The sequence below is a fragment of the Nothobranchius furzeri genome, chromosome 15 (assembly GCF_043380555.1).
Source record: "Nothobranchius furzeri strain GRZ-AD chromosome 15, NfurGRZ-RIMD1, whole genome shotgun sequence".
Classification (NCBI taxonomy): domain Eukaryota; kingdom Metazoa; phylum Chordata; class Actinopteri; order Cyprinodontiformes; family Nothobranchiidae; genus Nothobranchius; species Nothobranchius furzeri.
The window spans coordinates 47,383,924-47,402,484 of record NC_091755.1 but is presented as its reverse complement, the minus strand read 5'-3'; the positions used below and the strand labels follow the sequence as shown (position 1 = coordinate 47,402,484).

The following is an 18,561-nucleotide window of genomic DNA, read 5'->3' as shown; positions in this document are numbered from 1 at the left end:
ATGATGATGGCAGTGATGATGATGGTGATGAAGATAATGTTGGTGATGAGGATGAGGATGGTGATGGTGATGAAGATAATGTTGGTGATGATGATGATGATGGTGATGATGGTGGTCATAAAGATGATGATGAAAGTGATGATGATGGTGATGAAGATAATGTTGGTGATGATGGTAATGGTGATGAAGATAATGTTGGTGATGATGATGATGGTGATGAAGATAATGTTATGATGATGATGGAAAAGAAGATGTGATGTGATGATGATGATGAAAGATGATGATGGCAGTGATGGTGATGGTGATGAAGATAATGTTGATGACGATGATGATGATGGTGATGAAGATAATGTTGATGATGATGATGATTGTGATGAAGATAATGTTGTTGATGATGATGATGGTGATGAAGATAATGTTAGTGATGATGATGATTGTGATGGTGATGATGGTGGTCACAAAGATGATGATGGCAGTGATGATGATGGTGATGAAGATAATGTTGGTGATGATGATGATGGTGATGAAGATAATGTTGATGATGATGATGATGGTGATGAAGATAATGTTGGTGATGATGATGATTGTGATGAAGATAATGTTGATGATGATGATGATGAAGATAATGTTGATGATGATGATGATCGTGATGAAGATAATGTTTGTGATGATGATGATGATGGTGATGAAGATAATGTTGATGATGATGATGATGGTGATGAAGATAATGTTGGTGATGATGATGAATGTGATGGTGATGAAGATAATGTTGGTGATGATGATGATGATGATGGTGATGAAGATAATGTTGGTGATGATGATGAATGTGATGGTGATGAAGATAATGTTGGTGATGATGATGGAAAAGATGATGATGGCAGGGATGATGATGGTGATGAAGATAATGTTTGTGATGATGGTGGAAAAGATGATGTGACGTGATGATGATGATGAAAGATGATGATGGTGATGAAGATAATGTTAGTGATGATGATGAATGTGATGGTGATGAAGATAATTTGGTGATGATGATGGAAAAGATGATGATGGCGGGGATGATGATGGTGATGAAGATAATGTTTGTGATGATGGTGGAAAAGATGATGTGACATGATGATGATGATGAAAGATGAGGATGGTGATGAAGATAATGTTAGTGATGATGATGATTGTGATGGTGATGATGGTGGTGATAAAGATGATGATGGCAGTGACGGTGATGGTGATGAAGAATATGTTGGTGATGATGATGATGGTGATGGTGATGAAGATAATGTTGGTGATGATGGTGGAAAAGATGATGCGATGATGATTATGATGATGATGATGATGATGATGAAAGATGATGATGTGATGATGATGATGATGATGATGATGATGATGAAAGATGATGATGGCGATGATTATGATGATGATGATGATGATGATGATGATAATGTTGGTGATGATGGTGGAAAAGATGATGTGATGATGATGATGATGATAAAAGATGATGATGGCGATGATTATGATGATGATGATGGTGGTGATAAAGATGATGATGGTGATGAAGATAATGTTAGTGATGATGATGATGATGATGATGGTGTTGATGAAGATAATGTTAGTGATGATGATGATTGTGATGGTGATGATGGTGGTGATGATGATGATGATGATGATGATGAAAGATGATGATGTGATGATGATGATGATGATGATGATGAAAGATGATTATGGCGATGATTATGATGATGATGATGATGAAAGATGATTATGGCGATGATTATGATGATGATGATGATGATGATGATGATGATGATGATGAAAGATGATGATGGCGATGATTATGATGAGGATGATGATGATGATGATGATGATGATGATGATGAAAGATGATGATGCCGATGATTATGATGATGATGATGATGATGATGAAAGATGATGATGGCGATGATTATGATGATGATGATGGTGATGAAGATAATGTTAGTGTTGATGATGATTGTGATGTGATGATGATGATGCCAAAGATGATGATGGTGATGAAGATAATGTTAGTGATGATGATGATGGTGATGAAGATAATGTTATGATGATGATGGAAAAGAAGATGTGATGTGATGGTGATGATGATGATGATGGTGGTGATGGTGATGAAGATAATGTTGATGATGATGATGATGGTGATGAAGATAATGTTGATGATGATGATGATGGTGATGAAGATAATGTTGGTGATGATGATGATTGTGATGAAGATAATGTTAATGATGATGATGATGGTGATGAAGATAATGTTAGTGATGATGATGATTGTGATGGTGATGATGGTGGTCATAAAGATGATGATGGCAGTGATGATGATGGTGATGAAGATAATGTTGGTGATGATGGTGATGGTGATGAAGATAATGTTGGTGATGATGATGATGGTGATGAAGATAACGTTATGATGATGATGGAAAAGAAGATGTGATGTGATGGTGATGATGATGATGGTGGTGGTGATGGTGATGAAGATAATGTTGATGATGATGATGATTGTGATGGTGATGATGGTGGTCATAAAGATGATGATGGCAGTGATGATGATGGTGATGAAGATAATATTGGTGATGAGGATGAGGATGGTGATGGTGATGAAGATAATGTTGGTGATGATGATGATGATGGTGATGAAGATAATGTTGGTGATGATGATGATGATGATGATGATGGTGATGATGGTGGTCATAAAGATGATGATGGCAGTGATGATGATGGTGATGAAGATATTGTTGGTGATGATGATGATGATGGTGATGATGGTGGTCATAAAGATGATGATGAAAGTGATGATGATGGTAATGAAGATAATGTTGGTGATGATGGTGATGGTGATGAAGATAATGTTGGTGATGATGATGATGGTGATGAAGATAATGTTATGATGATGATGGAAAAGAAGATGTGATGTGATGGTGATGATGATGATGATGGTGGTGATGGTGATGAAGATAATGTTGATGATGATGATGATGATGGTGATGAAGATAATGTTGATGATGATGATGATGGTGATGAAGATAATGTTGGTGATGATGATGATTGTGATGAAGATAATGTTAATGATGATGATGATGGTGATGAAGATAATGTTAGTGATGATGATGATTGTGATGGTGATGATGGTGGTCATAAAGATGATGATGGCAGTGATGATGATGGTGATGAAGATAATGTTGGTGATGATGGTGATGGTGATGAAGATAATGTTGGTGATGATGGTGATGGTGATGAAGATAATGTTGATGATGATGATGATGGTGATGAAGATAATGTTGGTGATGATGATGATTGTGATGAAGATAATGTTAATGATGATGATGCTGGTGATGAAGATAATGTTATGATGATGATGGAAAAGAAGATGTGATGTGATGGTGATGATGATGATGGTGGTGGTGATGAAGATAATGTTGATGATGATGATGATTGTGATGGTGATGATGGTGGTCATAAAGATGATGATGGCAGTGATGATGATGGTGATGAAGATAATATTGGTGATGAGGATTAGGATGGTGATGGTGATGAAGATAATGTTGGTGATGATGATGATGATGGTGATGAAGATAATGTTGGTGATGATGATGATGATGATGATGGTGATGATGGTGGTCATAAAGATGATGATGGCAGTGATGATGATGGTGATGAAGATTATGTTGGTGATGATGGTGATGGTGATGAAGATAATGTTGGTGATGATGATGATGGTGATGAAGATAATGTTATGATGATGATGGAAAAGAAGATGTGATGTGATGGTGATGATGATGATGGTGGTGGTGATGAAGATAATGTTGATGATGATGATGATTGTGATGGTGATGATGGTGGTCATAAAGATGATGATGGCAGTGATGATGATGGTGATGAAGATAATATTGGTGATGAGGATTAGGATGGTGATGGTGATGAAGATAATGTTGGTGATGATGATGATGATGGTGATGAAGATAATGTTGGTGATGATGATGATGATGATGATGGTGATGATGGTGGTCATAAAGATGATGATGGCAGTGATGATGATGGTGATGAAGATAATGTTGGTGATGAGGATGAGGATGGTGATGGTGATGAAGATAATGTTGGTGATGATGATGATGATGGTGATGATGGTGGTCATATAGATGATGATGAAAGTGATGATGATGGTGATGAAGATAATGTTGGTGATGATGGTGATGGTGATGAAGATAATGTTGGTGATGATGATGATGGTGATGAAGATAATGTTATGATGATGATGGAAAAGAAGATGTGATGTGATGATGATGATGAAAGATGATGATGGCAGTGATGGTGATGGAGATGAAGATAATGTTGATGATGATGATGATGGTGATGAAGATAATGTTGATGATGATGATGATGGTGATGAAGATAATGTTGGTGATGATGATGATTGTGATGAAGATAATGTTGATGATGATGATGATGGTGATGAAGATAATGTTAGTGATGATGATGATTGTGATGAAGATAATGTTGATGATGATGATGATGATGATGGTGATGAAGATAATAATGATGATGATGATGATCGTGATGAAGATAATGTTGGTGATGATGATGATGATGGTGATGAAGATAATGTTGATGATGATGATTGTGATGGTGATGATGGTGGTCATAAAGATGATGATGGCAGTGATGATGATGGTAATGAAGATAATGTTGGTGATGATGATGATGGTGATGAAGATAATGTTGATGATGATGATGGTGATGAAGATAATGTTGGTGATGATGATGATTGTGATGAAGATAATGTTGATGATGATGATGATGATGGTGATGAAGATAATAATGATGATGATCGGGATGAAGATAATGTTGGTGATGATGATGATGATGGTGATGAAGATAATGTTGATGATGATGATGATGGTGATGAAGATAATGTTGGTGATGATGATGAATGTGATGGTGATGAAGATAATGTTGGTGATGATGATGATGATGATGATGGTGATGAAGATAATGTTGGTGATGATGATGAATGTGATGGTGATGAAGATAATGTTGGTGATGATGATGGAAAAGATGATGATGGCAGGGATGATGATGGTGATGAAGATAATGTTTTTGATGATGGTGGAAAAGATGATGTGACGTGATGATGATGATGAAAGATGATGATGGTGATGAAGATAATGTTAGTGATGATGATGAATGTGATGGTGATGAAGATAATTTGGTGATGATGATGGAAAAGATGATGATGGCGGGGATGATGATGGTGATGAAGATAATGTTTGTGATGATGGTGGAAAAGATGATGTGACATGATGATGATGATGAAAGATGACGATGGTGATGAAGACAATGTTAGTGATGATGATAATTGTGATGGTGATGATGGTGGTGATAAAGATGATGATGGCAGTGATGGTGATGGTGATGAAGAAAATGTTGGTGATGATGATGATGGTGATGAAGGTAATGTTGGTGATGATGATGTGGTGATGAAGATAATGTTGGTGATGATGATGATGGTGATGGTGATGAAGATAATGTTGGTGATGATGGTGGAAAAGATGATGTGATGATGATGATGATGATGATGATGATGATGATGATGGCGATGATTATGATGATGATGATGGTGGTGATAAAGATGATGTTAGTGATGATGATGATGATGATGATGATGATGGCGATGATTATGATGATGATGTGATGAAGATAATGTTAGTGATGATGATGATTGTGATGGTGATGATGGTGGTGATGAAGATAATGTTGGTGATAATGATGATGGTGATGAAGATAATGTAGGTGATGATGATGATGATGGTGATGAAGATAATGTTGGTGATGATGGTGATGATTATGATGATGATGATGGTGGTGATAAAGATGATGATGGTGATAAAGATAATGTTAGTGATGATCATGATTGTGATGGTGATGATGATGGTGGAAAAGATGATGTGATGTGATGACGATGATGATGATGAATGATGATGATGGTGATGATTATGATGATAGTGGTGATAAAGATGATGATGGTGATGAAGATAATGTTGGTGATGATGGTGGAAAAGATGATGTAATGTGATGATGATGATGATGATGATGATGATGATGATGATGGCGATGATTATGATGATGATGATGGTGGTGATGAGGATGATGATGGTGATGAAGATAATGTTAGTGATGATGATGATTGTGATGGTGATGATGATTGTGGAAAAGATGATGTGATGTGATGATGATGATGATGATGGCGATGATTATGATGATGATGATGGTGGTGATAAAGATGATGATGGTGATGAAGATAATGTTAGTGATGATGATGATTGTGATGGTGATGAAGATAATGTTGGTGATGATGATGATGATGATGATGATGATGATGATGGTGATGAAGATAATGTTAGTGTTGATGATGATTGTGATGGTGATGATGATGGTGATTATTATGATGATGGTGATGACAAAGATGATGATGGTGATGAAGATAATGTTAGTGATGATGATGATTGTGATGGTGATGATGATGGCAGTGATGATGGTGGTGATGAAGATAATGTTGGTGATGATGATGGTGATGAAGATAATGTTGGTGATGATGGTGGAAAAGATGATGTAATGTGATGATGATGATGGCGATGAAGATAATGTTATGATGATGATGGAAAAGAAGATGTGATGAAAGATGATGATGGCAGTGATGGTGATGGTGATGAAGATAATGTTGGTGATGATGATGATGGTGATGAAGATAATGTTGATGATGATGATGATGATGATGGTGATGAAGATAATGTTGGTGATGATGATGATCGTGGTGAAGATAATGATGATGATGATGATGATGATGATGGTGATGAAGTTAATGTTGATGATAATGATGATGATGGTGATGAAGATAATGTTAGTGATGATGATGATTGTGATGGTGATGATGGTGGTGATGAAGATAATGTTGGTGATGATGATGATGGTGATGAAGATAATGTTAGTGATGATGATGATTGTGATGGTGATGATGGTGGTGATGAAGATAATGTTGGTGATGATGATGATGGTGATGAAGATAATGTTGGTGATGATGATGATGGTGATGAAGATAATGTAGGTGATGATGATGATGATGGTGATGAAGATAATGTTGGTGATGATGGTGATGATTATGATGATGATGATGGTGGTGATAAAGATGATGATGGTGATGAAGATAATGGTAGTGATGATGATGATTGTGATGGTGATGATGATGGTCATAAAGATGATGATGGCAGTGATGATGATGGTGGAAAAGATGATGTGATGTGATGACGATGATGATGATGAATGATGATGATGGTGATGATTATGATGATAGTGGTGATAAAGATGATGATGGTGATGAAGATAATGTTGATGATGATGGTGGAAAAGATGATGTAATGTGATGATGATGATGATGATGATGATGATGATGGTGATGATTATGATGATGATGATGGTGGTGATAAAGATGATGATGGTTTATGAAGATAATGTTAGTGATGATGATGATTGTGATGGTGATGATGATGGTGGAAAAGATGATGTGATGTGATGACGATGATGATGATGATGAAAGATGATGATGGTGATGATGATGATGAAAGATGATGATGGTGATGATTATGATGTTAGTGATAATGATTGTGATGGTGATGATGATGGCAGTGATGATGATGGTGATGAAGATTAGGTTGGTGATGATGATGATGATGATGATGGTGATGAAGATAATGTTGGTGATGATGATGATGATGATGGTGATGAGGATGGTGATGTAGATGATGATGGTGATGATGATGATGATGGTGATGAGGATGGTGTTGTAGATCAGGGGTTCCCAATTTCTTTTTTTGAGGACCCCCTTGCTCATGTCCAAGCCAGGACTCCTAGCCCCAACTCCTACATGCGTACACACGTTAAATGTGATCATTTACCATCTTTACACAGACACAAAGTTATAAATTATATATGGAGTTGTTATTATACTGTAGGGTGTGTTATTGGGAGTTTATAAATGTAATTTTTACAAAGAAATTCTTGCTAACCTCACAATCTCAGCAAAGACAAAATTGTGGGGACACCCTGTAATTTTGTGGGGACCCCCTTGAGGGTCCCGACCCCCAATTTGGGAACCCCTGATATAGATGATGATGGTGATGGTGATGAAGAAAATGTTATTGATGATGATGATTGTGATGGTGATGAAGATTATGTTGGTGATGATGATGGTGTTGAAGATAATGTTGGTGATGATGATTGTGATTGTTATGATGATGGTGGTGATGATGAAAGAGGATTCATTATGATGATGATGGTGGTGGTGACAAAGATGATGATTTTGATGATGCGGATGGTGATGAAGATAATGTTGGTGATGATGATGGTGATGAAGATAATGTTGGTGATGTTGATGGTGATGAAGATAATGTTAGTGATGATGATGATTGTGATGTGATGATGATGGTGGTGGTGATAAAGATGATGATGGGGGGGATGATGATGGTGATGAAGATAATGTTGGTGATGATGATGGTGATGAAGATAATGTTGGTGATGATGATGGTGATGAAGATAATGTTAGTGATGTTGATGATTGTGATGTGATCATGATGGTGATGATTATGATGATAGTGGTGATAAAGATGATGATGGGGGGGATGATGATGGTGATGAAGATAATGTTGGTGATGATGATGGTGATGAAGATAATGTTGGTGATGATGATGGTGATGAAGATAATGTTGGTGATGATGATGGTGATGAAGATAATGTTAGTGATGATGATGATTGTGATGTGATGATGATGGTGATGATTATGATGATAGTGGTGATAAAGATGATGATGGGGGGGATGATGATGGTGATGAAGATAATGTTGGTGATGATGATGGTGATGAAGTTAATGTTGGTGATGATGATGGTGATGAAGATAATGTTGGTGATGATGATGGTGATGAAGATAATGTTAGTGATGATGATGATTGTGATGATGATGGTGATGATTATGATGATAGTGGTGATAAAGATGATGATGGTGATGAAGATAATGGTGCTGATGATGGTGGAAAAGATGATGTAATGTGATGATGATGATGAATGATGATGATGGTGATGATTATGATGATAGTGGTGATAAAGATGATGATGGTGATGAAGATAATGGTGCTGATGATGGTGGAAAAGATGATGTAATGTGATGATGATGATGATGATGATGATGGCGATGATTATGATGATGGTGGTGATAAAGATGATGATGGTGATGAAGATAATGGTGCTGATGATGGTGGAAAAGATGATGTAATGTGATGATGATGATGATGATGATGATGGCGATGATTATGATGATGGTGGTGATAAAGATGATGATGGTGATGAAGATAATGTTAGTGATGATGATGATTGTGATGGTGATGATGATGGTGGAAAAGATGATGTGATGTGATGACGATGATGATGATGATGAAAGATGATGATGGTGATGATTATGATGATAGTGGTGATAAAGATGATGATGGTGATGAAGATAATGTTAGTGATAATGATTGTGATGGTGATGATGATGGCAGTGATGATGATGGTGATGAAGATTAGGTTGGTGATGATGATGATGATGGTGATGAAGATAATGTTGGTGATGATGATGATGATGATGGTGATGATGATGATCAAAGATGATGATGGTGATGATTATGATGATAGTGGTGATAAGGATGATGATGGTGATGAAGATAATGTTAGTGATAATGATTGTGATGGTGATGATGATGGCAGTGATGATGATGGTGATGAAGATTAGGTTGGTGATGATGATGATGATGGTGATGAAGATAATGTTGGTGATGATGATGATGATGGTGATGATGATGATCAATGATGATGATGGTGATGATTATGATGATAGTGGTGATAAAGATGATGATGGTGATGAAGATAATGTTAGTGATAATGATTGTGATGGTGATGATGATGGCAGTGATGATGATGGTGATGAAGATTAGGTTGGTGATGATGATGATGATGATGGTGATGAAGATAATGTTGGTGATGATGATGATGATGATGATGATGATGATGATGGTGATGAAGATAATGTTGGTGATGATGATGATGATGATGGTGGTGATGAGGATGGTGATGTAGATGATGATGGTGATGAAGATTAGGTTGGTGATGATGATGATGATGGTGATGAAGATAATGTTGGTGATGATGATGATGATGGTGATGATGATGATCAATGATGATGATGGTGATGATTATGATGATGGTGATGATGATGATCAATGATGATGATGGTGATGATTATGATGATAGTGGTGATAAAGATGATGATGGTGATGAAGCTAATGTTAGTGATAATGATTGTGATGGTGATGATGATGGCAGTGATGATGATGGTGATGAAGATTAGGTTGGTGATGATGATGATGATGGTGATGAAGATAATGTTGGTGATGATGATGATGATGATGATGATGATGATGATGATGATGATGATGGTGATGAAGATAATGTTGGTGATGAAGATAATGTTGGTGATGATGATGATGATGGTGATGAAGATAATGTTGGTGATGATGATGATGATGATGATGATGGTGATGAGGATGGTGATGTAGATGATGATGGTGATGATGATGATGATGGTGATGAGGATGGTGTTGTAGATCAGGGGTTCCCAATTTCTTTTTTTGAGGACCCCCTTGCTCATGTCCAAGCCAGGACTCCTAGCCCCAACTCCTACATGCGTACACACGTTAAATGTGATCATTTACCATCTTTACACAGACACAAAGTTATAAATTATATATGGAGTTGTTATTATACTGTAGGGTGTGTTATTGGGAGTTTATAAATGTAATTTTTACAAAGAAATTCTTGCTAACCTCACAATCTCAGCAAAGACAAAATTGTGGGGACCCCCTGTAATTTTGTGGGGACCCCCTTGAGGGTCCCGACCCCCAATTTGGGAACCCCTGATGTAGATGATGATGGTGATGGTGATGAAGAAAATGTTATTGATGATGATGATTGTGATGGTGTTGAAGATTATGTTGGTGATGATGATTGTGATTGTTATGATGATGGTGGTGATGATGAAAGAGGATTCATTATGATGATGATGATGGTGGTGACAAAGATGATGATTTTGATGATGCGGATGGTGATGAAGATAATGTTGGTGATGAAGATAATGTTGATGATTGTGATTGTTATGATGATGGTGGTGATGATGATGATTGTGATGTGATGATGATGGTGGTGGTGATAAAGATGATGATGGGGGGATGATGATGGTGATGAAGATAATGTTGGTGATGATGATGGTGATGAAGATAATGTTGGTGATGATGATGGTGATGAAGATAATGTTAGTGATGATGATGATTGTGATGTGATGATGATGGTGGTGGTGATAAAGATGATGATGGGGGGGATGATGATGGTGATGAAGATAATGTTAGTGATGAGGATGGTGATGTAGATGATGACGATGATGATGAAGATAATGTTGGTGATGATGATGGAAAAGATGATGTGATGATGATGATGGTGGTGATAAAGATGATGATGGTGATGAAGATAATGTTGATGATTGTGATTGTTATGATGATGGTGGTGATGATGAAAGAGGATGATTATGATGATGATGATGGTGGTGATGATGAAAGAGGATGATTATGATGATGATGATGGTGGTGACAAAGATGATGATGGTGATGAAGTTAATGTTGATGATTGTGATTGTTATGATGATGGTGGTGATGATGAAAGAGGATGATTATGATGATGATGATGGTGGTGATGATGAAAGAGGATGATTATGATGATGATGATGGTGGTGACAAAGATGATGATTATGATGATGATGATGGTGGTGACAAAGATGATGATTATGATGATGATGATGGTGGTGACAAAGAGGATGATTATGATGATGATGATGGTGGTGACAAAGATGATGATTATGATGATGAGGATGGTGGTGACAAAGATGATGATTATGATGATGAGGATGGTGGTGACAAAGATGATGATTATGATGATGAGGATGGTGATGACCTGCTGGGTTCCTTATAAAGGAACACTTTTACTGATTGGCTTAATGACCTGACCTGTGTTGAAATGTGTACTGTGTGAAAGTCCTTGAGTCGACACTTGTTGTGATTTGCGATTTGATTTGTGGTTATGATGTAGATGATGATGATGGTGATTATGATAATGATGATGATGGAGAAGATGATGATAAATATTTTGGTGACGATGATGTTATGATGAGTATGATGATGTTGATGATGATGACGACATCAGTATTTGTCTTCATCAGTCACAAGTCAAAGACGACCAGCTGGTTAGACCCTCACTCTCAGATGAAGGAGACCTACTCATTTGCTGAACGTGAGTTTGCTTTTCCTTTTGTTGTTTTGTTTAAAGACATAGCTGATTGTCTACTGATGGGGGCGGGGTTCTATGCTAATCTCTCTAATGTTGATGTCAGAAACGAGTGTTTCATTTCAGGCAGATAACTGCTAAATCCAAACACTGAAGAACAAGAAAATGTTGGGTTATAGTTTATAGTTATAGTAATTTTGTGCCTTTCCACACACATTGCAGCTCAAAAGGAGGCAAAAGGCAGACTTGCTTAATTGGTCACCATTTAATTTATTTAAAATTGTATCCAGAGTCACACCAGCCAGCAGAGGGCAGCACATCCTGCCAGGTTTAGATTTTTAGTAGTAAGTAAGTAAATTGTATTTATATAGCACTTATCACAGACATAGAATCACCCCTAGTCACAAATATTAGGGGTGGGATCGATTTAAAAAAATCTAATTAATCAGAGGTTTTGTAATTAATTCACCTTGATTAATCACATTTTAATCATTGAAGAAAATTTGTCCCCAAAGCAATTTTTTTATTACAAATAATTTTAGTGAGGAACAGAATCAATCAATAGACATTACAACTGGGAACTCGAGTTCTTTCAATTTCTGAGAAATGCTTTTAAATTTTTTCTCAATTCAAAACAGGATATATACATATCTATCTATCTATCTGTCTGTCTGTCTGTCTGTCTGTCTGTCTGTCTGTCTGTCTGTCTGTCTGTCTGTCTGTCTGTCTGTCTGTCTGTCTGTCTGTCTGTCTGTCTGTCTGTCTGTCTATCTATCTATCTATCTATCTATCTATCTATATATATATATATATATATATATATATATATATATATATATATATATATATATCAAAGAAAAGACAGATGTAAAGGTACAGTCCTATTTTAAGTACATTTTGATGCTACTGCAGACGTGGGAGTTTATCACACAGGGCGTTTTAGAGCCACGTAGGACAATGACCTCATCTATTTACGGTGTAGTGACCTCTGATATTTCTATACTACACATATGTTTATTGTCACAATCTGTGGAAATAATTTACAAAACATAAATCAATGTGATTTCCAGCAAAACGTAAACCATTTTCTCCCATGAAGTTTAAACAGTCACACCCCTCTGACACTGATTTCAGAGTGCTAATGTTCCTTTAAGAGACATGGTTGTGACTGAATGATTATGGAGTTGTGAGAGCAGGAGCTGAAGCATTTAGTCTGACTACGTTAATAAACTTCTGATGGGAGGACTATATTACGACTTTAGCTTACCTGAAGCCCCCAGGTGTGCAGACCAATCAAAAAGCACAGCAGCAGAGTTCAGAGACATCTCTGAAAAGACTCCGTGTCACGGACTCGATGGTTGTCAGGAAGTAGTTTATTTTATTTTTACAAGTTTACAAGTTTTGTCAAACATGGCGTCGGTCCAAGCAAGGCACGTTCTTCTAATTCTTTCATTTTAGTAGCTGTTAGCAGAGCAGGGTCTTGTGTGCGTCAGTGTAATCGGTGTACCAGGAAATTGTGCTCTGACAAAAGTTCCGCCTTGAAAAGAGAAGGCAGGCTGAATTTAATGCGTGAATTTTCATTAACGGATCATTTTTCTCTAATTAACGTGTTCAGTTCCCACCAGAAGCTTTTATATCAGGTTCTGATCTGTGTGCAACAAAAAGTTTATGTTGTAAAACATAAGAATCGACTAAATGAAGTAGCTTGAAAAAGCTGTTTTCATTGTTTTCCATTAGCAGAAAACTTTAGCCTGTATAGGAGCCGTGTCTCATGCTGCTGCAGATGACTCGAGTTTGTAACCGTGGACACACACTTTTACTTCCTTCGCACAGTTCCAGAGTTCACGGAGCAGCCGGGTCAGCTGAAGGGTTACTCCATCCACACCCGGCTCTCCAAGGGTCCTCGAGGGTTTGGCTTCAACATCGTTGGAGGAAGTCGTCCCAGAGAGTTTCTCCAGGTGTACAGCGTTACACCTGGAGGACCGCCCGCTCTAAACACAGGTACCAAGACACCTGGGAAATCCCTCAGACATGAAAACACAAACAGCCTTGAGTTTCTCCATTCAGAAAAGAAACCTTCATGTTGGGTTGCGACGGCTTCCTGGGATGAAAGTTGTTGCCTAGGGGAGTCAGTCAGGTCCTCCGAAGTCCAAACTTTCACCAGACTGAGGCGTGTAGGACCACTGTCACTACCATACAACCACAATGGTCACTACCATACAACCACAATCAGCTGGTTGGCGTTCAGCTCGGCCCAGCTCCGTTTTAGGAGCTCAGCGCTCTGAAAACTTGCTCTGGAAGACGTTTCCTCGGCTGTCGGATGAAAGCGAGATGTTCCTGCTCAGGGGCGGATTTAGGACTGAAGAAGATCCGGGGCTTAACACACACGCGCGCGCACACACACACACGCGCGCACACACACGCGCGCGCACACACATGTGACACGCACTAGTCAACATCATATATATTTGTCTTGTACCACATAATGTTTAATCTGAAGCTACATATTCAGCATTTTCAGGGCAGAGTATTGTTCCTGTTAGTGTTTAGTGTGAGATGATAGTAAATATTCCCTTTCTTTCTCCAACAACTTTACCTGATAAGCTAACTTTAGGCAAACCAGCAGCACAACAAATATTTTCTAATAAGACTCACAAACCTGAGTCAACACCAATCTCATCAAAGCTGGGGTTCTGTCGCCGTACTTTTGGTCTAAAAAGCGTCCTTATGTCCATCTTCACTCATGCGTTTCAGGCAGAGAGTGTAGAAGAAGCCGGCTGCTGAAGGGCTTCTTCTTCAGTGGTGGAGGCTCAGGCAGGCTGTATACAAACTACTGCCAGCTGCGCCCTCTCTGTTGGACTTTGGTACTGCATGTTACTTCCACGTTTGAGATCCGGGGCTTTTCATAAAACATCCGGGGCTTCAGCCCAAGTAGCCGGGCCTAACGCCGCCCCTGTTCCTGCCAAAAGGAAGCCAGATAAGATGCTGACCGTGTCACCTTCTGTTGGGTGCGCTTGTTTCCTCAAGAGCAGCAGAGCCCATTTGAAAGCAGGTAAAACACATTTGGACGTAAGAAAAGACGTTTGAGTGTAATCAGGCTTGAGAGAGAAGCGGTACAAGATCTTAACATGAAAACAACTAATGCTCTCAAACTGACCAAACATGTTATTCCTGTCAGAACCCGGATTAGAGCGTGGTCTTGGGCCCGGGCCACGTTTTATTGTTCCGGTTGCTGTGAGTCAGGTGACCCGGGAGGATTTATTCTTCTCTCTGATCTTATGATCTCCGATTAATCCCGGCGCTTTAATCTGCCTGAAACACAAACACCTCTGTGTTCTGAGGCTCACGCGCTCCGAGGATCAGCAGCAGAACTGGGTCATGGACCCACCTGAGAAGCCCCCACTCAAACTTCAATTTGCTGTTTTCAAATGAGACCAACAGAATGTTGCTCCGCCCTCTTCAGGTGTGACTCACCTGGATGTAGACCGCTCCCCTCGTTCCGTCTGGGTGTCATCCCTCACAGAACTACTGAGGCGCCTGCCCGTCAGAACCAACTGGGCTGTTTGGAAGGTTCTAACTGGTCTGTGTCTCCTGGTGTCTCACTGTCTTCAGCGGACATCCTGGTCTACATCAACGACAGCTGTGTGCTGGGCCGCTCCCACAAGGAGGTGGTGGAGATGCTGAAGTCGGTGCCGATGGGTCAGAGTGTGGACGTGGTTCTGAGGAGAGGATACCCGATGCTCTACAATCCGGACGGCTGTCCTAAACAGAGTCTGGAGACGGTACGTCTGGTCCACTGTAACACCAGCAACACCAGTCACAGAACCAGAGGTTCAGGGTCCAAGAAGAGGCACCAGTCTGAGACTAAAGCATGGTTCAGTCACTAAAAAACATTTCACGAAGGCAGAGTCTGCCACCAGTCAAACGATGCATTCCAACATTACTAGAAAGTCACTGCGTGAACACAGAACAGACAAGCAGATGTTTGGTTCTGGTGATGTTCTGTCCAGATGTGTTCTCACGATTTAATCTGACCTCCAGCAGCCGTCGACGCCCAGCGAGTCCTCCAGCGTCAGCCGAGGCCTGACTCAGCTCACCTTCAGCCACACGCTCAACGCCCACGGCAGCGCATCAGGTCAGAGCCATCAACACCCTCCCTCACAGCACACACAACAGAAAAGGTCAGAGGTCAACAAAGGCTCACACATCAGGAAAACCAGTCAACACCCAATGGATGCACGGCATAAGGTTCTGGGCCGTCCAAACCACGCTGACAGACGTAGCTTTGAGAAAATGAAGGTGTTTAATGTTCTAGCAGCCCCTCAGCAGGGGGCCAGTTTACTCCACCCGTCACCGGGGCAGCAGCCGCTCAGCAGGTAGAGCGGGTTATCCAGCAATCGGAAGGTCGCAAGGTCAAACCGTGCTCCTTCCACAGATCTCTGCTGTTGCGTCCTTGGGCAAGACAGAAGGGCCAGTGGCACAAAATGGCTGCCTAGCCTCTGTCAGTCTGAAGCTGTGGCTCCATGGTAGCTCATATCAATTAAATCCATTCATATTATTATAATTATCATCAAGCCAATTGTTTCTGTTTTCGTCACACTCAATGCAGCTCCCGCACAAACTCCACCCTCTTACTCTGCTCAGCCAATGACAAACGGTTTGACCAGCCCTCTGACCCCGACATCCTCTGACTCGGCTCCTGCCGCAGACGGGGCGCTGCCCAATCACAGTGACTCTGAGGAGGGGCCGTCCAGCGCAGGAACTCGTAGGTTAGTGTTTCCATTTATCAGATTTAGCAATTTCAGTGGTGTTAGCATTATCAGTGTAAGTGGCATTAGTCGTGTTAGCTGCAATTAGCAGTGTTAGCCTTAGCAGTTCTACTGGCTTTACTCTTGCTCTCTTCGTAGGTCTTCTCTGATTCGCTACAACAGCAGCACCCTTCCCGCCCTCTCCTCCTCCTCCATCCTTCTTCATCAGAGCTCAAAGTCTTCAGAGAGCGACCTGTCCACGTCGACACTCCCCATTACCTCGTCCTCACACAAGATCTCAAAACTGCTTCTCTCTCAGTCTGAGTCTGGCCTTCACCAGAACTCCACCTCCACACCTCCCCCTGTTGCATCACAGCGCCCAGTGATGCCCCAGACCACCCTTGCCATCACCCCACCCAGAGACACCCCTACTTGTGGCTTCAACGGGTGTCCGGCCAACCACCAAGTGCCTCCTTCAAGCTCCAGAGGAAACCCAGGACTAGTTCTGCCCCTTGGGACGGCGTCAGCTGGGTCAGGGCCTGGGGGGGAGCTGGTGCCGGTGGCCATTGGGCGCAGTGAAGGCAGTGGGCTGGGCTTTAGTGTGACGGCAGGAGGAGAGGGAAGCCAGCAGGCGGTGGTGAGGCGGGTTTGGGATTGCAGACGGTGTCCGTCGCTGCAAGCAGGAGATGCCATCATGAAGATCAACGGAGCGGACGTCCAGAACCTAAACTTCACACAGGTGTGTTTACATCACCTAACCAATGACGAGTCAGCAAGTAGTGGTCTAGGCATGTAGTCAGCCTGTCAGCGGTCTTTAATTGGCCAAAAGTTTTGGTTGGGGACTTTAAAGGGACATTATGGAAGTGTGACAGCCAAAACATGTATAGAGATAATAAATGTCTTCTTCATACATTCTCCTGCAATGCCCTGGTCCTGTAGAATGAGCCCTGGCATTTTTACTGCGATTGCCTGTTTTTCTGTAAAATCACAGAAAAAGAGAGATGCTCGGGTCGAGCAGGCTGCTTCATGCGCGTTCACGCTCAGGCATCGCCCGTAGCATTTGCTATCCGTAGCTTTAGCAGCAGAGAGAGAGGCAGTGCCACTTTGTCGCTGTTCCTAACGCCTAGTGACAAAGCTAGCTACATTTCTGAGGACCCTTAGCTACTTTCTGTAGAACTTTCTTCTAGATATTTCCTGCAAATTAGCAACAAAATAGCCATTTTCACTCCGAGCCGTTCTTTGAACGTTGTTTCAACTGTCATCAAGGATATAAATGTTATAGATACAAGAGGACGTCACTGGTGCTTTAGCTCACCTGGTAAGAAGTTGGACTCCCATGCAGAAGACCTGGGTTTGACTCCAGGTGTGAACATAGTTTATT

General features: G+C 40.2%; 1 protein-coding gene across 10 annotated transcripts in view; it reads left to right on the top strand.

Annotated features, from left to right (window-relative positions):
• The window catches only part of LOC107391474 (membrane-associated guanylate kinase, WW and PDZ domain-containing protein 2), a 53,990-nt gene that overhangs the window by 21,438 nt on the left and 13,991 nt on the right, over nt 1–18,561 (top strand). For 9 of the 10 annotated variants that reach the window (XM_070544952.1, XM_070544951.1, XM_070544953.1 and 6 more), the window contains 6 exons: nt 12,368–12,438; nt 14,266–14,433; nt 16,045–16,214; nt 16,474–16,567; nt 17,042–17,201; nt 17,340–17,919. In XM_070544952.1, the coding sequence (XP_070401053.1) occupies nt 12,368–12,438; nt 14,266–14,433; nt 16,045–16,214; nt 16,474–16,567; nt 17,042–17,201; nt 17,340–17,919 (1,243 nt within the window). The remainder of the gene's footprint in view (nt 1–12,367; nt 12,439–14,265; nt 14,434–16,044; nt 16,215–16,473; nt 16,568–17,041; nt 17,202–17,339; nt 17,920–18,561) is intronic. The other variant, XM_054746243.2, reaches the window with a different exon arrangement.